This window comes from Podarcis pityusensis, assembly GCF_964106645.2.
Source record: "Podarcis pityusensis genome assembly, chromosome: 9".
Classification (NCBI taxonomy): domain Eukaryota; kingdom Metazoa; phylum Chordata; class Lepidosauria; order Squamata; family Lacertidae; genus Podarcis; species Podarcis pityusensis.
In genome coordinates this window covers 48,612,512-48,636,678 of record NC_138034.1, presented here as the reverse complement: position 1 = coordinate 48,636,678, position 24,167 = coordinate 48,612,512, and the positions used below count along the sequence as shown (strand labels likewise).

Here is a 24,167-nt window from a genome sequence, read left to right as displayed (position 1 = left end):
TTAGTCGCTTTATCTTGCCCAGAGCAACCCAAAGCAACTTTCAACCAACCAGATAAAAATCCCCACATAGATACATTAAACAAAGAGAAAAAAGAAATACATTAAAAACATCCATCCCACTTTTAAATGGCTACAGATAGAAGGCCAAAGGCCTGGTTATAGAGGAAAGTTTTTGCCTGGCACCTGAAGTTATGTAAAGATGGTGTCAGGTGAGCATTCCAAATTGCAGAAAAGGCCTGTTATTGTATTGCCACCCTTTGGACCTCTTGTGGAGGGGACACATGAATAAGGACCTCAGATTACGATCTCAGGGTCTGGAATGGATAACTTTTTCTTTCTAATGAAGGCTGCATTCCCTTGGCAGTGGTGGGCAGGGCCAAAGTCAACAGTGGGCAAGAAGGGTAAACAGTGATACCTCTGGATGCGAACGGGATCCGTTCTGGAGCCCCATTCGCATCCTGAAGCGAATGCAACCTGCGTCTGCACGTGCATGGGTCGTGATTCGCCACTTCCGCGCATGCGTGTGACATCATTTTGAGAGTCTGCGCATGCGTGAGCAGCGAAACCTGGAAGTAATGCGTTCCATTACTTCTGGGTCGCCGCGGAGCGCAACCCGAAAACGCTCAACCCGAAGCTACTTCAACTCAAGGTATGACTGTAAAGCCAAAAATAGATGCACCACTTTCTTTCTGTTTCTCTCCATGCAGTGGGTTGTCAGGGGAGAGTTAAACCCCTCTTGCCGTAGGTCAACATTGCTTGCTTCCAGAGAGTTTTCTCCACCTTCCATTGCTTCATCCATTTTGGCTTTCCCCCATTCTGTTTTCCCCCCCTCTCCATCCTGGCTCCCCCTGCAATAAAACTAGGCCAAGGTCTGTAGCTTTCCACCCCTTCTCTGGACAATTTTGTTGAAGTTCAGGAACTTCATCTTGAGTAAGTTGTGCTGAACAAGGCAGGTATAGGTAGCATGCTTCACTTCTACAGCCTGTTGTCCTTTACTGCTCTAGGGAGCAGGATCGGTTTCTGTACAGAATTGCATTTTATATATGTTCATATGCACTGTTGAGAGGACGCAGTGGTTCTTCTATAGCAGGTTCTTATATTTTGACGTTAGCATTTGTTGGATGCTTATGTAACTTTCAAATAACATTGATTTATTTAAAATCTCATTAGTTAACTTCACAAGGTCAGCTGTGTAAATCTTTTTGTTTTCTTATTTCTATTTTCAGTTTCTAGGGTAATTGAATTTTATAGTGCCTTAAGATAAATCTGGAATATAGCTTCACTAATCAAGCCTTTTGAGAAATATAGCAAAACACGTATTTTTTCACTCTCCAGTTCATGTTCTTGCTTCTTGTGTGCTGTGTAGAGTGTCTTAGAGAAAATATATAAATAGCTCATATTCATTTCTAGATGAATAACTGAATTAATATTCTGCTGTTGTTTTGTAGGGACTGTTTGTGGAAATTCTTTTTCCCACCAGATTACCAAGTCATGAAAGTCTCAGAAATTCCACAGCCTGGGAAGCCAAGACAAATCCTTGCTTTTGAGCTCCGTATGAATATCATTGCAGATGCCACTATTGATCTGCTCTTCACAAAAAATAGGGTAAATAGGAAAGACATATCTACATGTGAGATTTGGGAATATACATGTATATTTTTTAGATTAGTCTTTCAAATATCATTATTTCAGTTTTGAAAGATGTCTTCTGAAATAAAATGGAATTTTCTTTGTTTGTCATTCTGTTTTTGAATATATATAAATATTCATATCCAATATATTTTGGCTGATCACATAAATCGTAACCTACCAAAATATATTACTTAAATTACTAACAATATTTCCACCCGTCTGGTTGTGAATAAAATTTCACAAAGTGAAATGCTCATCTTGGTGAGGACTGTTGAATCATAACCACTAAATATAGTATGCTGTTCATGAGCAAACATTAATTTGTCTAGCTGTTATCTGTTGCCGTTCTTATAGCTTCAGATGAATACTCCTCATGCTTTTCTTCAGCTTCATTGAGTTTTTCTTTTACTTTTTAAATGTATATCAAGCTTTTAATCAGCTGTGGCTTACTAGTTCCCTTTCATAAATCCTGGAAGTTTCTAAAGTGATAACTTGAGTCGTGATGTAGTCTGAGTTCAAATAATCAAAATAATGTCTGATTTTTATTGGCAGGAAACTAATGCTGTTCATGTAAACGTTGGAGCAGGCTCTTATTTGGAGGTTAACATTCCCATGACTGTAGCAGAAGATGGTAGGTTGAGACTGAAAGCGTTTTATGTTGAAATAATTCCAGAAGAACAGTTACTTGCAGAACCTGGTTCAATAAGATTACATGTGTTAGGGTTGAGTTTCAGGAATACCAAAGAATTTTTGTCAAAATAATTCCTGCGTTGGAATGGGTTGGACTAGATGACCCTCATGCTCCCTTTCGAATCTACAGTCTGTGGATCTATGTCTGTCCGCTGCTTGCATTCATTGTTTAAAACTTTTTTGTTGTTGGCTTCTATCCTTTCTTAAGATTTGTGAATTTTAGTTCCAGTGCTATCTACTTGGGAGCGAGATACAGTTTTACTTTTCAAGTATATGAATGATCTGGAACATTGAAGAACTATCATGCTGATCGTTCTGAATTAATAAGCGATGAACTCAAGATATGACACCTTTGGTTGTATTCTTTGTATACTTCTTTGCAAATTTTCCTATTGCAGGGACATGATAGATTCTTTTCCCCAAACACTGTAGATAAGGAAAATTGTTCTGTGTGCTCATAAGATGCTCCGCTCCCTTGCAGCATCAGATTCTTTTTTTTAACCGAGTAGAAGACTCATCTAAAAAATCTTAATTTTTAATTCTATCAGTCCATGCTATGTGGTTAGCACTGATAGACTGGGGGGACCACTACATTTTTTAAAAAAATGAAGAAAGACATAGCAGCAGTTCTTGAATTTTTTGGTTCTGTTTACTAGGTTATTCTCCTACTATTAAAGGACAGCTTTTGCATATAGATGCCACCAGCAGTATGCAGTTCCGGACTCTCTTAGAAGCAGAAATGTTGGCAGTAAGTATTCTTTTGCATAAGCATCTGAGTGATTTCTACTGTAATTTGCTTTGAAACTTACCTGAATGTAAGGAATTATTGGAAAAAAACAGGGAGTTAAGGGATTTAAAATAAATTAAACTGGAACCAGTGATTCCAGATGTTCACTTCTTTGGTATGTAGGTTCTAGGCTGCTACATTCTGCATCAGCTGCTGATTTCAGTTTTTGAGAGCAGCCCCACAGAGACTACGCTGGCTAGGTCTAGCCTGGGTGTATGTTAAGGATTCTTTGCCTTCATTATTACTCTTTCCTGGTCTTCAGAGCACCTGCATTGGACTGCAAAGTAGCAAACCAAACCAAACAGCACAGAGATTCTGATTGTGGAGCTTCTGTATCAGGCTTAGCTTAATCCTGCCTTCTGGAACTTTTCATTCAGTCTGCCTTGCCCACAAAGCCTCTTCTGATCCTTCAGCCAGTGTGAGGATTTGTCACAGACTGTCTTTGTGAACATCCCATCTTGCCAATTTCAGTCTCTGGAACTTGCTGCACATTTCAAGATACCACACCAGTTCTGCAAAATACTTCATTGCTGCTGTTTCAGAATCTGGTCTTCCAGATTTAGCAGGCTTCTTGTACAGGGGTGTGTCCTTTTTTTGATACAAAAAACTTTAGGTTGAAAGCCGCTTGATATTTTTACAGTGAAAGCAGATGGCGAAATTGCATAGTTTGAGTTCATTTATTATAGATGTTTTTAGATAAATCATGTGGGAATTGACCTTTTAACTTGACAGACTTAAACATTAGTAAACTGGGTTAACTCTCTGCTCATCTTAGGAAGAAATAATTTTTAAATTACCCATTGATTACACGGTTGTCATTTAATTTTGGCTGTTAATCACCATATTAAGAGTGAATCCTGCTGCTTGTTTATTTTGTTTAGTTTCATATTAATGCCTGCTACCCCCGGATATGGAACATGCCACAATCATGGCAGTGTGAAGTTGAAGTTTACAAAGCAACCTACCACTTTATTTTTGCTCAGAAAAGTTTCTTTTCAGGTAACTGTTCTTTTTTTGTGTACTTTGCTTTTTCAAATGGTATCAACATTGATATGGGGTGTGTTTTTGCATAGATGTATGCTTATTCAGAATTGTTACAAATGTATACTATTTTCTTGTTCACTCCCTGTTGCTTTAGTCATCAAACCCATCTGTGGAACTTTTTTTTATATCACAAGAGCATGAAAATACATGCCTGCGCAGCAATTTCAGTAAGGAGGTTTTGGTGCACTGGCCATCTAAATGATTCATGTTTCACAGAAATTATACTGTCATGATGCATATGTTTGTGTTAAATTAGAAATATTAACAAATCTCCCACAATATTCCATAGAAGTTGAGCTGTGTAAAATTGCAGCTGTGTTTTTAAATTATAAGACATTACATTTAATTCTTTTTACAATTAAAGGTTTCTGTAAATGCAGCTCATTTCATAAACACCCTAAGCCAAACATGAAGTTAAAATGAAATAAATGAGAAGCAGAGGTGATTTCCAAAGTCATTTTTGCTTCTTTTTGCAAAAAAAGGAAAGAATGTTGGACTACTTTAATTGCATAATGTTCAGCACTTGTAATATTTTAAATTTTGAGAGCTCATTCAAGTGTATTATTTCTTGTCTTCCGAAATATACTTATTTAAAACTGAAGTCAAAATTCTAAAATAGAAACACAACACTAAAACTGACTTTTGCAGTCTGTGAGACTACTACAAAAGTTAAGATTTTTGAAAATGACCGTTTGGATTACAGTTCTGGGAATGAGGCAAATGTGTATTTCTCTTTCCCACAAATGCCTTTAACTGCATATTTAAAGTAGTAGAGATGGAGTTTTGTTTGCACAACAGGACATCTTCCTCTCTCCAAATCTGATCCAAAGGTCAGATCTTAAAGATGAATGGGAGGACAGGGAGGCAGTGCTGCAGGGAGGGAGGAAAGGATGGGCAAGTCCCATTGTTTTAACTGGCCACTGCTGCATATTACTATTGCTGTTATTGTAGGCATAGATGCTTCATTTTTTGCAGTGTGGTCCTTTGCATACTTAACTAACAGTACGTCCCATTGAATAAATTGGGATTTATTTCTGAGGAAAAAATTGTGTAGATTAAAACTGCAACAGAGCAGGGTTGTTGTTTTTTAGTGCATTATGCAACAGAAAAGGTAAGGAAACTGACTTTTTAATGCAACAAAATATAATCAGTTTTACAATTGTCTTTTCCCACAAGTGACTTGCATTAACACGTCTCCTTTATTTTTAGATTTGATTCAGGACTGGTCTAGTGACAGTGCTCCTGATATCTTCTCATTTGTTCCCTATTCATGGAATTTTAAAATCATGTTTCATCAATTTGAAATGATTTGGGCAGCAAATCAGCACAACTGGATTGATTGTTCCACAAAACAACAGGAAAATGGTGAGAATATTTTAAAGCAGGCATGCTACACTCCTTTCCATATGCAGCAGTAATACATACTTAACCAAAACAAATTCCTTCTTATCTGATGATAATATTCAGTTCCTTTCCCCCTTTAATTGTGAAAAGCCTTTAAATCCCTGATGTAGCAGCGCCATTTGCTAGTTCTACTAATAGAGTCCAGTTCCTACAGTCACTAAATTTCCACTGTTTTTCAGTGTAGCTAATTGTATATTTTAAAGAGTGCTCCACAGAAAGGGGAAATAAATCAGTAGCGATTAACCAGGAAGTATGGATTTGCCAGCATAGTAGGGTAGCTGTTTCTCATACATTCATTGGGCGTCCTTTCTCAGGCATTCCTTAACACTGAGGGTATCGCTTGTCCTTTATTGTCATTTAGAAAGCAATTGATATTGAAGAGGTATTGACTCATCAAAAGGGGAATGGAAGCAGGTACAAACAAAATTCTAAGATGCCTGTTCTCTTGTTCCAAGTAGGAGTATTCCAAAACTCAGAGGTGACAAGAGTGGCTTATGTGCCGTCTGAATAAGCAGATGGAAATCCACCTGTTTTGACAAAAACCAAAGTCAGGAATGCAAGAAGGGATGACGGGCCCAACCCATGTCCATGCAGAGGATTCTGGGCACCAGTGTGGCCTGATGATATATGCCATTTTCATGGCTGTGCTCGTAGTGAGCACACTGTTTTCGATGCCAGATGACTTTTCATCAAGGGCAGTGACCATCGTAGGGATGGCTCAGGTTATAGCCTGCCCAAATGTCCTGAATCTATCAGTTACAAGGATACAGCATGACTGTACATGACTCAGTCATTTGTGGGAGCATCTTGGGCCTTCTGGATACTTTCTCATGCTGAGAAACTGTCCTTTTCCAGTAGTTGTACTGCTCATACTGTTGTTATTGGGAACAGGTCACACCTCATCACCCTCTATCAAGTCATTTACAGTCTTAACATATTGGTCTTCATTATGAATGATGATGAGTGACTCTCCTCTGCTCCCTGCCCCCCCTTGCTGGTTGTGAGTTTTAAAACATATTTTCTGGATGAATGCTATCATATGTTAAATGATAAATAAATAAAGAGTGGGAACACTCATATTTAAAACATGTGTGATAGGTTTCGGCTCCATTGCTCTTTGGTGCCACCAGGGTTGATGGCACCACACCTTTCTTTTCCTCCTCTTGCAGGTGTCTAGTCCCTTCTGCATTTGATGCAGTCCTGCTTTTTTGTTACAGCAGCATGGCTGTGCCATGTGCGGATCAGAAATATGCAGATGACACATTGTTCTCTTAATGATCCACACAGATGTGTTGCTGGGTCTTTAGAAGACACAAATTACCTGCAATTTGCATATGCTTATTTATGTATATAGATGCAAATTTAGGCCAGTGGGAAAAGTCACTCTGTAAGTAAAGTTTTTTTTTAAAAAAAGAATAAGTTAGAAAGAAGGGATGGAAGGGCTGGGGCAGAAGAGATGAGGCTCTGTGCAAAAGACTTGGGGTGCCCCCTGGACCACTCTCCATCAATGTGCTTGGTATTGCAGTAAGGAGAAAAATGTGGTTGCATCTAGTGGCTGCTTGAATAAGCTTTCTTTTGAATCTGAGTAAAAATGGAAAAGGCTCTTTCATTATCCATATAAATGATATCTATTGAATTAAATTCTTTCAGTTTTTCTTCCTGTTCTGTTAACCTTCTGTAGCTGAGTGATACATGTGTGTAATTAGTTTAGGAAGAGGAATGATAAAAAGCTCTTTCTTTGTCCTCTCATATATCTGCTGAAGCACTAGTGTGGTCTTTGTTAAGAGAATTTTAACAAATAATTAATATTTGAACCCCCCCCCCCGTTTTATTTTCTTGCAGTTTATGTTGCAGCCTGTGGGGAAACATTAAACATAGTTTTCTCCTTGCCTTTTACTGACTTTGTTCCAAGCACATGCAGTACTAGATTCTCTTTAAGGGTAAGTGGCTTTACTATTAAAACAATAAATTCCATATGCCTCCTCGTTCTTTGCAAAGAAACCCTGAGCTTTAAAGAAGAGGAGACATAGTTCATCACAACTGTTCTACATTTTTTTTTTATTATTCTTTAGTGCATATTCCCAGTGCTTTTTATCTTTTACTCAGTTATCTCAAAAGACTGTGGCAGTGCTGGTGTGACTAATGTTAAGTAACTGCATTAGTAATTGAAGGCCAAAACCTTAAATAACTGTGTTTCTGCTTGGACAATAACTCTTCATAACATGCATATCTTTGGCTAGGCATTTTAATCTTCATTCTAAAGGCATGCACACAGTGGCAATTGTAGTCTTGCAGTTAAATAATAATAGAAATACGAAGATTAACAATTTGGAACGATAAGCACAGTGCCTTTTGTATAGCTTTGAATATATGAGTTTACTAACAGTAGTAGGAAAGTGTAGTTATTTGCTTTGCGGTGAATTTATTGAGATTGTTTCAGTGATATGCATTTTCTTTAATGTAACTGATTTTATCATACGTTATGTAATTGTGCATAACAGTAAACTCTTTGTAAAAATGTTATGATGTATTATTCCTTCTATAAAATGTTCTTTAAAAGTGTAAGTTATGTTATTTACTATGAACAAAATAGTAAATTCCCCATTACATTCCTTGAAATTGTTATTCTCTACACTCAGCTTAGATTGGTGAGAACAGTAGATATGAATTGCGCATGAAAGTAATGATTTTGTTGCACATGTGTTCAAAAAAGTAATGTACAGAAATGGTATAGGGCAAATACCAGTCCTCAGGCCAAAAATATTTTCCATAAAGGTTTGCAGCTGTTGTATGGATATTGTGTAAGTCTTATATTCATGTTATATTTTCAGGGAGAAGGTCTTGATCTTCACTTACTTCTACCTGACTGCCACCCCAGTAAATATTCTCTTTTTATGCTGGTGAAAGATTGTCACCCTAACAAAGCAAATCCTGAGTCTTGCGTTTCGGCTGATAGTCAAAGTGGTCAAAAACCAAGCAAACAAAGGTGGAGGAACTTGACTCAAGAAGAGTGAGTTCTGTTTCTCTTACTAAATACAAAAATGTAACAGGGAGCTAACGTGTTACTATTCGTCTAGGTTCCTGTGTTTTCTCTCAGTGTTATAAAATGGTTAATAAAGCAGTCAGCTATTACAAAAATCTTTTATTTTATTTGAAGGGCTGGCTGGGTTGAATGCTGGACTGTACCATGCATTATGCTCACAATTGACTATGTGTGGCATCCAATTTATCCCCAGAAGGCTGATGAACAGTTAAAGCAGTCATGTAAGTGCCAACTTTGTCCCTATTATGTTTCAAAATGTTGAAAATGGCAGCTGTTATCATTTTGAAAGAGAAAATAGAGCTTAATTAGAATACTTTGGATGCAAGCAGTACAATTCTTATCAAAAGTGGAAGAAGGTGACCTCAAAGATACATTGATTAGCTCGTGTTTCATTTTCCATTTCACAAGTAATCTCAGAATAACTGAGGGTTAACTGTCCTTGTGTGTGGCTGGTTGATACCTTGGATGGTCTTGATTACTTAGTATTGAATAAAGCAATACCATATATTAATGAATTTATCAGGTTTTTTTATGTCACTTTAGTCTCCGACTAAAGCCGTTTACCAAATTATTTGCATCTTGTGCCTCTTCTTCAGGGGCAACTGGTTTGATACTTTCAAAAGGTAACTTGAAAGGTTTCTGTACGGTCTAGAAAACTTGAAACATGTTGGACCATAAATAATTTTCAGTGCACGACTGAGGCATCTTTCTTTTGTAATGGTGAATGCTATTCGTTGTTTCTCTGATGGTCTTAGTCCGATATTAATTGTTCTTAATACGATAGGGAGTCACTGATAGAGCAACACAAGCCCTGCATTTTATTTTAATAACTATTGTGGCTTACATATTTTTTTCTTTTCTGCTAACTTGGACAATGGTTGACTGAAGGACAAAAAGTACACTTTGTCACTCTTTTTTCTCTCATAGTAACAAGAAAGTGCAGAAACATAGTATGCATGCTTAATAACAGTTCTAAGTTTTCTTGATTCCTTTTTCCTGCCATGGTTTCCTAACCTATGTTACTTATGAGTAAACCCACTGAAATTAATAGATGCCAATTAGTCATGACCATTAATTTCATGGGGCTTACTCTGCATAGCAGTAATTATAGCAACAACCCATACTTTGTTCAGTGAATATATAGTCTCTAAAAGCATAAAACATGTGTTAATGTTTTTATTCAATACAATTTACATACCACTTGATTATTGTAGGAAAAGACTCAAAGCAGTTTATCCCAAAAGGTAAAACATTAAAATTATCACTTAAAAATATTACAGCTGTACTGTAATTTAAAACACACAGGTTAAAAATGCAATAAAACAGACTAAAACAAATTAAAACTCCTGCAGACTTTCTAAACATTTGGGTAGACTTGTCCAAATAAGAATGTCTTCAGCGTGCTGAAAGGAATAAAGTGAAGTTGCCTACCTGATATCAAACTTTAAAGCTTCCTTGAGTTTTTATAACTATAAATCCATAAATGTTTTAGCTTGTTGTGCAAAATTATTTTCATTTACTCCCAAGTGTCAGAAATGGAAGAATCAATCTTATCTGCATCGAGACCATCACAGAAAATGACAGACAGGGGTATATCCCCTTCCGGTTCTTCCCGTCTCCCCGTTGACCCCTCAGAGCTTCCACCAGACAGACTCCGTGTAGAACTGGAACTCTCTCCAGACTCCCATATAACTTTATATGGGCCTCTTTTGAAAGCCTTCCTTTCTATAAAGGTATGATGAACTCGCTGGTCTTACCTTTATTAAAGCACGTGGAACAAGCAATGTTTTGATCTATGAGTCATTTTACCGTGTGAAGGAAAGTCTAGATGGTTCTAGCTTGGGGAACTGAGTGTGATGTTTCTGTGTAGATATGGGTCAGCGTGTGCTGCCTTTTCATGTGGGTGACAGCAGAAATGTGAGCTGTGCAGTCTACCACCAAGTTTTAAGTGTTTGCAGTTTGTTCTGTTTTGCTCTAGTATTGGGTACTTTATAAATAATGAATACAGTTTCGTTATTGTCAAATCAGCCTTCCTCGTTGCTTAAAAAGCTTGGTAATTGGAAGCTTTTCATCTCTGAAGCTTATGATAAGATACTTAACCCTGATCATACTAACTATTCATATATAGTTTAAAAATGAAAGCTTGTTTATTAGTTTAAATGGATTGTGGGATTGGAGCTTTATTGTGGTGTCAAAGGTTTACGTTATGCTCTTTTATGATGTGTTTTGCTAATTGGTCCTGCCAGGAAAATTATTTCGGTGAAGATGACATGTACACTGATTTTGAGGAAGTGATTTCAAGCCCCGTACTGTCCATGTCAACTTCTTCAAGCTCTGGGTGGACTGCAGTAGGAGTTGATGCTGACAAAAAGGAGAGCGACACATCAGCCAGACATGCTCACCCCCTCACTTTGCGACCTTGGGATATTACCGTGCTTGTTAATGTGTACAAAGTGCATGGGCGACTGCCAGTGGTAAGTGCTTTGGGTGCTTTGTTTACCCCCAAGCATCAGATGTGCACCCAGTTGTTTAAAAAAAATAAGTACGCACATAGAAAAAGAGAATTCCTGACTTTGGTGTATTGGTCATGTTTGACTTGGGTGTGTCCCTTTAAGTAGTACACACACATCAATAGAAAATATTGTAAAGGCACATGGCAAAGCAATGTATAGTTCCTTGGACAAAGATATCTTATTGAGGTAGGGCAGTTTTTACCTCTTCCTCACTCCTTCACTCCTTTCTTTGGTAGTGATGTTGGTGCAGCCATAAGGTTATGGAGAAGCTGCAAATAGCTGCAGCCATTTTAGTAGTGAGTCTCTCACAGAAGCTGTTGGTGCTTCTTCCCTCTCCATAGGATGCCACACAGCAGTTTTCTGTATTGTGCCAATAATCACATTTATTAATTAGTTCATTATCAAGAGTTCGGTTCTATCTTTCTATAAAATATCCCACATGATCTCTCTCTTTCCGGCAGCTGCTTGTGGAGTATTTTACTAAGCCTTAAACTTAAAAAATATGTGCTCTCCATCCAGGCTTACAAGGAAACTTGTATCTGTTGGGAGAGACTTCTCTAATAGATGAATGGTGGCAAGAAGCTAGCTATTAAGAGTTACATGAGCTTTATTTTCCTTGGGAGCACTCAATGTCAGTTAGTCTCTGAATTGCATTTCAAGACCCATATGTGTCTTGGACAGTGTTAAAGTGACATCCCTGTCTCATGTGCACCCATACATAGATGTAGGCATGTGCCACAACCAGAAGCCCACTCTTTCAGATCTTGGCCCTAGAGAGATGGGCCATCATAGGGACATTGCTGCTTGTATTGGGAAAGGGAGGGGCACAAACTTTCTGCCATACAGCACTCAAGGATCTGCACAAATAGTTAAGATATGATGCTGATTTATGGGATTGAATTACTTCCCTATGTGGCCTGCTCCATTTGAAGAGTGTTGTGAGGTTTTTTCGTAATCTGACTATTTGAACAGCTTTGATATTCCATTGAGCAACATTTGATGGCATTTTTGGTGTTTTGTACTGTAGCACTGCAACAGTGAGGGCCCTGAATGTCCCACAGCTTTCTTGGAAAGGTTATGCTTTGAGATGAAAAAAGGATACAAGGAAACTATGTTACAGCTTGTGTTATCACCATTGAATTTATTCTTGAATGACAACTATCAGGTAACATGGGTAAATCATTTTCTTGTTAGTTAGTTCAAGCCTTCATGTAAGGTTCTCTATGACTACATACTTTCAAAGCTGCTTGAACAGCTGTTTGTTAATTTGACAATTTGTTTAACAAAATTTATATACTGCTTAACTGTAAATAAAACCTCTAAGCATTTTTTCCTTAAGGGTCAGTCAGTTCTGCTAGCCTTTCTTAAACATGTGCTGTAGCACTGCCAGCACTCACCACTGTGTTTACATTTTATGCCTTAAGATACATTAGTGATGGCACTGAACTTACAAGTATTCTGTGATATTCAACATTGTAGCAGCAGATGAGATGGAACTTCCCCTTCTCCTCCTCCTCCTCCTCTTTTCAGCTAACTAACTCTGTTCCCCATCTATTTGGCCAGTTCTTCACCTTCTGAGCAAATTTCAGGGGCACACTGGGTGCTGTAGGGAGGTGGAAAGAAAAGGAAGTCCAGTTCTGCAAATGGAAGTCCATTGTGCATGAGGGATGACACTATTGGATGTCGCTCGTTACAACCATGTTTTTCCCCCATAAAGATGTGTTGCTTCAGCAACCTTAACTCATATTAATTATTTTAAACTGTTTATTTCGTTCACCATAGATAAACAAAATAAGTAAGAGTCATAAGCATCTTGATCTAATTTGTGCATTTTGGCAAAATTATAGCTTACCTGCATCTGATGAACCTATAAACATTTGCTTTTCTATTTCAAAAGAAGAGCAACACTATTGCATAGCTGCAAAATATTAATCCATAGCCAGATAATGCAGGCTTATTTTAGTGGGCTTTCTCCCCCACATAACCAGTCTTTTATTCTTCACAGAGGCCCAGTGTGGATGAAGTTCTTCGTGAGGGTCATATGAGCCTTTCAGGTCTGCAGCTAAGGGCCCATGCTATGTTTTCAGCAGAAGGTTTGCCCCTGGGAGCTGACTCTTTAGAATATGCATGGTTGATTGATGTGCAAGCTGGGAGCCTGACATCCAAAGTTACAGTTCCGCAGGTATGCCACTTAGCATTGGATTTGAATGTGTGCACTGTTTTTTTAGCATGAACCAAGCGTCTGATCCAAACACGCTAAGCCATATGCAGCCCCTATACCTCCTTTCTTCACATAGGCAGAGATGCAAGTCAGGAAGTCTCAGTTAATCATAACTTCCCATTCCATGCAATCTGGGAAACTCTGGTTAAACAAGCCAGACTATGAAGCCATTCTTTAAAGTTGGCTTATGAATCCTGGTTTGCTTGGAAACCATCAAAACTCATGGTTTGCATGTAACGGGAAGTGTTCGTTGAGTGCAGCTTTCTGGCTTGTTTTCCTGCTCTCATGAAAGGGTGGCATGTGAGTCCCTGAAACTTTTGTATACCCTGGCTTTATTAAACTAGGTTATGATTCTACAAGTTAGGTCACTAATTTTAGGCTTCCTTGCTGTTTTTCTGAAACACCAGATATTGAAGGGAATATTCACATGATTGTTTCTATCTAAAATGAATTGAAATTCCAAAATGATAATCAAGGGAGGAATTTTAGATAGAGAGAAAGAAGGAAAAGAAAGAAGTACATGGACTGTAAATGTTGGTCCAGATTTTTAAACCTCAAAATGTTAAACTTAGCTCTTATCCACAATTTAAGACGATAAGCATCAGGAATTTCAAATAGCTTCCACATGCACCTTTGTTTGGTTTGCTTTAATTTACTTGGCTTGGATCCACACAATATATTTTTTTAAAGCTAAACTGTTTAAATCTGACTGCATTAGTAAACCTTAACGAAGGAGGATAAAGCACTGTCAGCTTTTGTGTTCCTTTTTTCAGGAATCTACTGTAGATAACGTTGAGGTTCTCATTTGTTCATGGCAGTTTAGGTTCTGATTGCATAGGAGAAAACACCTTGTAAAAAGACTTGAAGAAAGAGGCTTGTGGAGAACTTGCCTGTTGAATGCATTCTTACTTTTTCTATATGAACGTCATCACCCCCCCCCCCTTTATGAAGTAGTTAAATGTTGCATGAGAAACCATTGTGTTTAGCACCAGTTTCTGTGGAATATATTTTCAGTGAGAACAGCACAATTGTTCACAATAATACGCTTACTAAAAAGATTTCTCAACAAAGTGCTACTTCATACTCTCTAGGGATAAGAAGCTTGTTATAACTGAATATATTATGTATATAAAATTAGTATGGAAAGTCCATAGGCCTCTTTTCCAGTTGAAATTACTTTTTTAAAATGAAAAGTCCAGTTATTTTGTATGTGTATTTTGGCAAATACTTGGACTAACATGTGAATCAATACGTTGGTTGTCATGCAACTTAAGCACCTTTGAGCAAGCAGTGTGTTTTTCAATATCAATGTTCCATTTGTTGATCCTTTCCAGTTTTTCCTGTGTGCTGCTTTAGTGTGAATATGAAGAGTAGAAGTTATTGGTTGAAGGATTTAAACAAAGAAACAAACCTGGAGTCAAACAAATGCTATTTATAAAAAGAGGGTGCGATGGGACTTTCACACCTCCTCCTCGCTGCAGCCCCTGTCCCCATCCTACCTGTTGTGGATAGTCCCCCAAATCTCTGGATCAGATATTGGGGAATGCAGGGGGGCTATAGAGGGGGGGGAGGGGTAGGTGAAGCCACCTTTACACAAGCACAAGTCTGTTGTACAAGTGAGTTAAAACTCTATAGCAGATAGTTGGTAATGAATGTTGACTACACCTGGCTGCTTGCATTCCAAAGCTACCTTGTATGTTGCCCTTTCCCTTTTTGCAGACCTAGGATGTATGTCATTACAACGATGATTATAAGGGCAAGATTTTGAGCTCATTTTGTAGAATCAGTTCCAAGGATCGGAAGCCATGAAAGTTCAGTTTCTTGGGCCATTTTTCAAATAGTTATGAAAACCTTCAGTTTTAATGACTGTTTCACTGTAGTCAACGCGTTCTTACCTCTTTGCAGCTTGCATGCCTGCTCGAATGGGGACAGACATTTGTGTTTCATGTGGCGTGCCGTGAGTTTGAACTGGAAAGGCCAAAATCTGTAGTCATATGTCAGCATGGAATTGATCGCCGCTTCTGTGAAGCTAAGGTAAGGCCTAGCTATGATCTGATATTTTCTAGCTATAGTTTGGTAAGAGAAATTGGTCATGTAAGAAATAGGTGAACATTTGGAGATTAATGCCCTTCCAGCTTTATTAGTAGTTGCGGCGAAGCCCCTCCCCCACAACCATTGCTGCCACTTGCTCATGAAACGGGTGAAATGCTTTGCACACATTGGAATTTATAAACTAGATTGAGGCAAGCTTCTGAAATAAGTTTCGTGGAAAACAGAAATGCAGTTGCAGCGTTCAAAATGGCAATATGGAAGAGAGGGATTTCTTAAAAAGTTAAGATATTCTGCAGAAAAGTAAGACACCCCCTCCCCAGGACACCAATTTTACTGTTTAGAAGGTGGAAATCCTGTTCGCATGTTCCACAGTTTGCAGAAGAATAATGACTATTCTCATGCCTTTTAAATTATACCAAGGAGAATATGTAATTATGTACTTTTCTTTTCTTTTCTTTTCTTTTCTTTTCTTTTCTTTTCTTTTCTTTGCATAATTGTGTTTTCTGTTCCAAATTTTCTTTAGATAAGTTGCATTTCAGGCCCTTGTCCAACATCAGATGCATTAAAGTACACTATGACACGACTTGCTGTAGATGGGGCAGATATATACGTTGTAGAACATGGTTGTGCCACTAATATAAAGGTAGGTGTTCTTTTCGTATCTCATGACCCTTCATTTCTGTAGTATTGTAATTCTAAAACATTATTTTACACTTTTCTTTAAAAGAATAAGCTGTTGATATTACATAATTTGCTTGGGAAGGAGGTGCTTGAGGAGGGAGGGACATGGGTAATGCCACCCAAATTTCATTTATCATGGGTGGGGGGAGAGGCAGATTTTTTACTGCTACCTACTGATATTTTTTCTCTATTTAACTTTTAGATGGGTGCTGTACGCCTTGCCAATTGTAACCTCCACAATCAGTCTGTTGGTGAAGGTGTAAGTGCTGCCATTCAAGACGTCCAGCTACGACAATACATTGAGCAAGTGAACAGTTGCCGAGTTGGCCTTCAGCCTGCAGTGCTGCGGAGAGCATATTGGCTAGAAGCAGGGTCAGTCAATTTGGGCCTTATCACTGCTGATGTTGCTTTAGCAGCAGATCACCATTCTAAGCATGAAGCACAGAGACATTTTTTGGAAACTCATGATAACAGAACTAAGAGGTAAGAGAAGCTACAGGTGAAAAAATGTCTTTAAGTAGTCACATGGATCTAAAAGTGAAAATGTGGTTCATGCTTAATGGGCTATTGAATGATGGACAAGTGAAGTGGTTATATTTAGGATCTTGCATGAATGAATCTTAACAAGTACTTTGCTAATAACTAGAATAAATATACTAAGGCAGAATTTTGTCATTGTGATTTAATGGGTTCCATGTTTAGGAATTGATGTACTAAATCATGAGAGTTAGTGACAAGGATTTTTGGGGAGTGGGGTTAGTTTAATTTTATGCTGCAACCCGCATGCCATAGCCTAAGTCTTTAGAGCAGCAGTTCTCAACCTGTGGGTCCCCGGATGTTGTTGGACTATAACTCCCATCACCCCTAGCTAGCAAGGCCAGAGCTCAGGGATGATGGGAGTTGTAGTCCAACAACATCTGGGGACCCATAGGTTGAGAACCGCTGCTTTAGAGGCACACTCCTATTATTTTTAGTGACAGTTGGCTTCCTTAAGCACCTGTCTGCTTCTAAAAAACAGCCAACCCAGCCTTCTTAATCAGTGCAGATTAATTTGCTTGTTTGGCCAAATGGGTGAAATAATTAGCCTCAATTTCTGTGGAAGTTTGGGGGCTAGTAACACTTGGAATGATATTATTCCATTGAATTAAAATATGCCTCTTTTTAAAATGTTACCTTTTCTTTTGTAGGTTATGGTTTTTATGGCCAGATGATAATACAAAGAATAAGAGAAGTAAGAACAAGTGTGGCTGTCTTGGAGGTTGTAGGTTTTTCGGTGGCACAGTTTCAGGATTAGACTTCTTCAAGCTTGAAGAGCTGACACCATCAAGTAGCTCTGCTTTTTCAAGTACAAGTGCCGAATCAGATATGTTTTATGGACAATCTTTGCTACAGCCTGGAGAATGGATTATTACCAAAGAGCTTCCCAAAATTATGGATGGTAACTAGTGTGTGTGTGTGTGTGTGTGTGTGTGTGTATACAAATGCATATACTTGACAAAATATTAATATATTTTGGAGATTATTTAGCATCATAGTAAATAATTTCTCATTTAACACTAGCTAGCGGCATAAATAAAAAAGCCATTATTGAGGGTAAAGTGACATAGAGCTGTCACTGAAATATTGTTGTTGTTATGATTATTGCTACATATATTATTAAATTGTATGCCTAGTTTCTAATACTGGAGATGATAATGTGTTGTACTGTACAAAGATATTCCAAATTCGTAACTGGGTTGATTCATGGATAGCTTGTTACAATTTCTACAAAAATTACAAATAAAACATATATGTACTTACTCCTCAATTTGGAAATCCTTTTTACCAAGAACAAAGGGGAAATGCTAATACCTTTATTATTGACTGTTTTGTATATAATATTTTCTTGCTTTGTTCTTAGGCAAGGCAAATGGCATTAAAAGGAAAGATTGGGAATGCCGAACTGTGGGAATAGAAGAAAGAAAATCTCAGCACCTGAATTTACAAGTACCGCTACGATCTCATAGTTCTTCCTCCTCTTCAGAAGAGAATAGTAGTTCTAGCGCTGCGCTCCCCTTGCTTGCAGGTGACAGAGAAAGCCCTTCTTCCGCTGTTGAAGACCACTTGGGGCAAAAGGAGTTCTTGGCAGGTGCAAAAAGAGAAGATGCCCATGGAAGGTGAATATGCTGCTTCTCAATGTTCATTTACTACACAACAAAAGCTTTGGCTATAGAACGTAAAAACATTTGTGGCAATGCTAGCAACAGATAGTACCCAACTAACTTGTTCCAGCAGTGCAAAGATTTCCTTGTGGGCAGCATTCATCCCCCCTATGAGTGCTCCCTATATCTATTCTGGATTTCTCCCCATCACTCCAGAGCAGATTTGGGGAGGACAAGGAGAGGAGGCGTAAAGTTATTTGGCGCAGGTTGGAATCCTAGTGCTGACAAAATGGCTGATTTTGATGCTACCTTGCTATGTAGAGCACTGGAGGAGTGAAGGGCAGGAGAGAGGAACCATTAGCTTATACTGTGTATGGATTATATATAGATTATATATGTGTATGGATTATATATAGTGGCTACTGTCCAGTCCATTATATACTGTATACTGAAGATACATTGAAAATAAATTGGGACTTTAGCAGGTGCCACAGTTTGTGGAATTGTGACCTTTGTTTAATCATTTATTGTAATCTTTCATGAATCCCGTGATTATGGATTATATGCAAATTTATTTATTCAAATCATTCATATTCCACTGTTCAGCTGGAAAGTTTCTTCTTATTATAGAGAACATGTGTATCATTATTGAGAAGAATGTTTTCTCCCCCTTCTAGTTCTGCAGCAGAAGGTTCGGAAAGTAGTCCTGTATCTCCTAACCTCCAAGAGAGACCTGTTGGACAATCTCCTCTTAGATCTCCTTTGAAACGGCAAGCATCAGTATGTTCTACTCGACTTGGAAGTACCAAAAGTCTTACTGCAGCCTTCTATGGAGATAAGCAACCTGTTCCAGCTGGTGTGCAGTTCAGCAGTGATGTCTCCCGCAGTGATGAAAATGTCTTAGACTCTCCAAAGCAAAGGAGAAGCTTTGGTTCATTCCCATATACCCCTTCTGCAGACTCAAATTCATTTCATCAGTATCGCTCCATGGACTCCAGCATGTCAATGGCTGATAGCGAAGCCTACTTTTCAGCAGCTGAGGACTTTGAACCCATAAGCAGCGATGAGGGTCCAGGAACATATCCTGGAAGAAAAAAGAAGAGAAAGCAAGCCAAGCAAATTGATTATGGGAGAGGTTCAATCTATCACAGTGTAGAAGGACCCTTGACTACTACATTGCATGGAGAAACTAGTCACGATCCAAAGGTCATACCAATAAAAACTCATCCCTCCCAAGCGTCATTTGTTTCTGCTTTGGGAGTAGAAGATGAACTTGTAGAGCATTTATATGTCATAGAAGCTGAGAAGGCTCCAGAGAATGAGCAAATTACTTCCCAGCAGCCTGTCATGAACTGCTACCAAAGTTACCTTACCCAGTACCAAGTGGTTAACTGGTCAGTCAAACATCCGACAAACAAAAGAACCTCTAAATCATCCTTACATCGCCCTTTAGATCTTGACACTCCGACTAGTGAGGAAAGTTCCTCATCTTTTGAACAGCTTTCTGTCCCAACCTTTAAGGTAAAAAATAGCACAGTGAATTTGAAATCAATTTAAAGGAAAGCAAGCACTTGATTGGGTTGTAAAAAATGCATGGGGAGTGCATAGTTTTAGTGAATCTTTGTTACGGTGAACTTTGAAATGACTTGCTAATGTTATATAAAATATAACATTATATGTTATATTTATATATATATGTTATATAAAAATAATTATCATGGATAAGTGTGTTGGAATTAAAGTTGTAACTTGGGAAATGGGAATGAGTTAGGGTTAGATACATAATTACATAGCAGTCTGTTAAATGGTTAGCATACCTGCTTTACCAAAAAACAATTCACTTCAGTCCTTCATAGCCATACGTACATTTTGTTTGAATTGTGAATCAGTAAACAAGAGCTGCAATATTCTGTTGTAAATCTCTTCAAAGTGTTCACAAGACTGATTTTCATGAAGAAATGCTCTAATTGGGTTTCTATTTCAAGGTTCAGTCAGGGCGTTTTGTATCTATTAAATATGTGGTTTTGTGTAACATCTTTACAAAGTATCGATCCATTGAACACTTAAGACTTATGTGTCTTGTTAGAATCATAGAATTGTATAGTTGGAAGTTACCCCAAGCATCATCTAGTTCAGACCCCTGCAGTGCAGGAATCCTGCCCACAATCGTATCTTGGTGGGCTCGAATCAGCCAACCTCCTGGTTAACATCCAGACACACTGACCCCTTGTGTTGCTTTCAAGCAGTGTTTTTAAAAGTATAACGTGGAATTATGTGGTGCTCTTGTTTGTTTGCTTTTTAACAAATCTGTATCATCAGTGCAGATTTCAGCTGTAAATTCAACTGTAAAGTCAAATGTAGACATGTAGCAGTGTTCATAGTGATAGGGGAAATACAAATAGGATATTTTATGTTAAACTCCTATATAGGTTGTAAGGTTAAAACCCCTAGAACAGAAGTAATAAGAAATTTTCTCTTCTAGATTGTTAAGCAGGGTCTCACAGCGAATGCTCTCCTGGACCGAGGTATGCAGTTTACAGGATCAACATCTAAGTGAGTAACAAATTGCAATATGTTTGTTATATTGTAAAAGTCAAGGTCCCTTCCTGTGCACTTGAAAGACGGTGGCACTGCTTCTGTTGGATGCAGTCCTACACTACAAAAGGGTATATGTAAAAACCATGACCATGTCAACAGGGCTGAATCTTTCCCACCCAGTTGCCACCCTTCTTCTGAATGAGATGCTAATTGTCTCATATTCCCATGCACACCATGGATTTGCACACCACTCAAGCAGCTTCCATGCTGCTTGAAGCATATAAGAAGGGAATCTTAAAAATAGGCTGATACAGTGGTACCTCGGGTTACAGACGCTTCAGGTTACAGACTCTGCTAACCCAGAAATAGTATCCCGGGTTAAGAACTTTGCTTCAGGATGAGAACAGAAATCGTGTGGTGGCAGCGCAGCGGCAGCGGGAGGCCCCATTAGCTAAAGTGGTGCTTCAGGTTAAGAACAGTTTCAGGATAAGAATGGACCTCTGGAACGAATTAAGTTCTTAACCCGCGGTACCACTGTATGGGAAATAATTCCTTTTCTTTGAGTCTTCACCAGTTTGAACAATTTCCCCATTTTGCAGTAAGGACTATACTGATCTATAAGACCAGAGCATCATTAAACATGCTTCTGCTTTCCAGAATCTCTCAAAGTATGGTGCTGAATCAGAGATAGACGTCTTTCCTGTTCCTTTCCAATGATCCCTGTGTTAAAATTCTGTTTGCTTTGAAATATCCTTGCAGTTTGATGCTGTTAGACTAAAGAGCAAAGTGTACCTCCCCATTGGCTATCTGCTCTAAGCACAAATGGCTTTTCAGGGGATTATGGAAATGATTGTGAAACATTCTACCATCTGATGGATAAAAAGCATGCACAGGCTTGATAAGTGGTGCCAGACTGTGTAAATGTGAGAGTCTTATGTGTCATTTTCCTTACGTTTGTTCCCGATTAAAAATTTCCCATTCAGTGTAGCTTGTTTATGATGATGAATCAAGGCATGCTGCTTTCAAAACAAATTTCAGTCATTGGAGCTGTTGATAATCTCATGCATACTAGTCACTTGCAGTTTGCTTTCCATAATGCATGCAGTCGTGTACAGCTCATCATGTAGAAGCTGTTTAATGCTGACACTGTTGAGATTGTACTCTGATTTCTTTGAAGCACAAAGCTTGCAAGCTCTCTTTAGATAACCCACATTTCTTCCCTAGCATCTTTTCCCCTTTGAATGTCCATGTAATGCTTTGTAGTACATTTCATTAGTCATATTGGGCTGAGTCTTCAAGGAAATACTGAAGGAGACAAAAGAAGTATATGTGCTCTGTGGGTACTAGTAATCTCTGATTTACATTGTGACTGAAGGCACTTGCTAATTGGCTAAAGCAATTATGCCTTTAATGTCCTGAACTGACAGCATAAACTACATCCTTATTTACGAATCACTGAATTATGTACCAAAAATTTGTTTTTTAGGTTAGCTTAAGCTAGTCATTTGAGAAAACACCCAACAAATAAAAGTGGCAAAGCTGCAATCTTACTGGGATTCTTATCTTTGTGATTGAATTGGCCTTGTGTGAACACCTGCCATTCTTCAAATTAGACAGCTTATTAAACTCTCTCACCTTGTGCTCTTAGCACTGCAAGATAGTTGTATCTTGAAAAGAGGGTTAGCCAAATAAATGCTTCTAATAAATTCTGCTGTATCAAGTAACAATAGAAAGCAGCTGCATATTTTCTTTAAAAACTAATAATTTGTACTTTTGTTTGTTTAGTAACCCGTATACTCCCTTGGATAAGAAAATCCTTGATAATACAGATGATGAAACAATAACGGAAGAATGGATGCTCGATCACCCAGTTTCCCAGACACGAACAACTGCTATTGTGGAAATAAAAGGAACTGTGGATGTAGTTCTCACGCCTCTTGTAGCAGAAGCTTTAGACAGGTATTTCACATTTTGGGGAGAAGAATGAACCTAACAGTCTGAACTTATAACAAATAGCTGATGGGATCACATACATGGGCCTGTTGCAGTAGCACAAGTCATGGTGTTGTTTTTGTGCTTCAAATGGTCAAGGATAACGAACCTCCATGTTGACATGGTAAAGTATTGCTATATGTCAGCCTAATCTCTGAGTGGTGTGAGGTTCCAGGTGCTTACTCAGGGTTCGTGTTTCCTTTTGGAAATGAGGCACGGCGGCAACTATGGTGTTTTTAGGATATATGATTTATTTATAGATATATACAACCTGAGCCTATAATAGAGCAGTTCACAGCATCAACACCCTGAAAGGGTCTTGTTTCTCCAATAGCCACAGCCTTGGATTCAAGCAGTTTGCTGCTTTACTCTAGGCCACCTCTTTGCACTCTCAACTCCCAACTCTGGGTTCAACTTCTAACTATGAGCTGGGGGAGCGGTCACCCATTTGCCATCTCACACAAAGCCTCTCTCCTTTGTTTCCCTTAATGGCCCATCACCCAGGCTATCGCTTCATCACAGGAAGCTAGCCTGACAAATTTTAAGTAATGAGTTCCAGCCAAATAAGGATCACTTCAATGTTCTTTCTTATCTGTCTCACTAGAACTAGAGATATCCCTCCCTCTTGCATGGTCGAAATACTGTGGTTGCAAAACATCAGTATTAATGAGAGGCTGCCTCCTCTGCTTGCTCTGCTCACCAACCCTTCCTACCCCATTGCCCTTCCCCCACACCTTACCAACCTCCTCCCTTTATACCTTATCCACCCCCTTGCCTATCCCTCTCCAGCTTGACCCAAGCCCCTCCCCTATTGCCCCACACCCTTTTCAAGGAATAGGGAAGCAGTTTGCTAAACCGCTGGGTGAAGGGCCTCTCTCTGTTAAGCACCTTGCTTGGGCCTACCTGCCCTTCCCCATGTTGATATGACTGGCTGTTGGCAAGCGAAGTGAACTGCAGCGTGTGACAACACATTACGTTTTTAAGAATATAGGAAGATAATTTGTAGCACATGCCAAGGCCAACTAGCTAGGCAGTCCCAACAAACTATTAAGTGTTCATGTTGTGTCACACTCCAGTAATGCAACACACTGACTTGTTCTGGTCCTGACAGAGACCCTACTCCATTATCCCATGTTCTGCCAGACCAGAAAAGGTTGGGAGAAGCATACGGCTGCCAAAGGTGAAACTTAGTTAAGCAAAGGTAAAGGAACCCCTGACCATTAGGTCCAGTCGCAGACGACTCTGGGGTTGTGGCGCTCATCTCGCTTTATTGGCCGAGGGAGCCGACGTACAGCTTGCAGGTCATGTGGCCAGCATGACTAAGCCACTTCTGGTGAACCAGAGCAGCGCACGGAAACATTGTTTACCTTCCCGCCGGAGCGGTACCTATTTATCCACTTGCACTTTGACGTGCTTTCGAACTGCTAGG

The 24,167-nt window shown here is 38.8% G+C and overlaps 1 protein-coding gene across 11 annotated transcripts in view; it reads left to right on the top strand.

Moving 5' to 3' along the window:
- The window catches only part of BLTP1 (bridge-like lipid transfer protein family member 1), a 105,324-nt gene that overhangs the window by 22,077 nt on the left and 59,080 nt on the right, over positions 1-24,167 (top strand). For all 11 annotated transcript variants that reach the window (XM_081021842.1, XM_081021840.1, XM_081021839.1 and 8 more), the window contains exons 11-30: positions 1,449-1,605; positions 2,185-2,263; positions 2,979-3,070; positions 3,991-4,108; positions 5,363-5,518; positions 7,400-7,497; positions 8,389-8,567; positions 8,715-8,821; positions 10,128-10,333; positions 10,847-11,074; positions 12,141-12,278; positions 13,119-13,295; positions 15,240-15,368; positions 15,910-16,029; positions 16,270-16,550; positions 17,255-17,505; positions 17,968-18,223; positions 18,886-19,729; positions 20,691-20,761; positions 22,532-22,705. In XM_081021842.1, the coding sequence (XP_080877968.1) occupies positions 1,449-1,605; positions 2,185-2,263; positions 2,979-3,070; positions 3,991-4,108; positions 5,363-5,518; positions 7,400-7,497; positions 8,389-8,567; positions 8,715-8,821; positions 10,128-10,333; positions 10,847-11,074; positions 12,141-12,278; positions 13,119-13,295; positions 15,240-15,368; positions 15,910-16,029; positions 16,270-16,550; positions 17,255-17,505; positions 17,968-18,223; positions 18,886-19,729; positions 20,691-20,761; positions 22,532-22,705 (3,861 nt within the window). The remainder of the gene's footprint in view (positions 1-1,448; positions 1,606-2,184; positions 2,264-2,978; positions 3,071-3,990; positions 4,109-5,362; positions 5,519-7,399; positions 7,498-8,388; positions 8,568-8,714; positions 8,822-10,127; positions 10,334-10,846; positions 11,075-12,140; positions 12,279-13,118; positions 13,296-15,239; positions 15,369-15,909; positions 16,030-16,269; positions 16,551-17,254; positions 17,506-17,967; positions 18,224-18,885; positions 19,730-20,690; positions 20,762-22,531; positions 22,706-24,167) is intronic.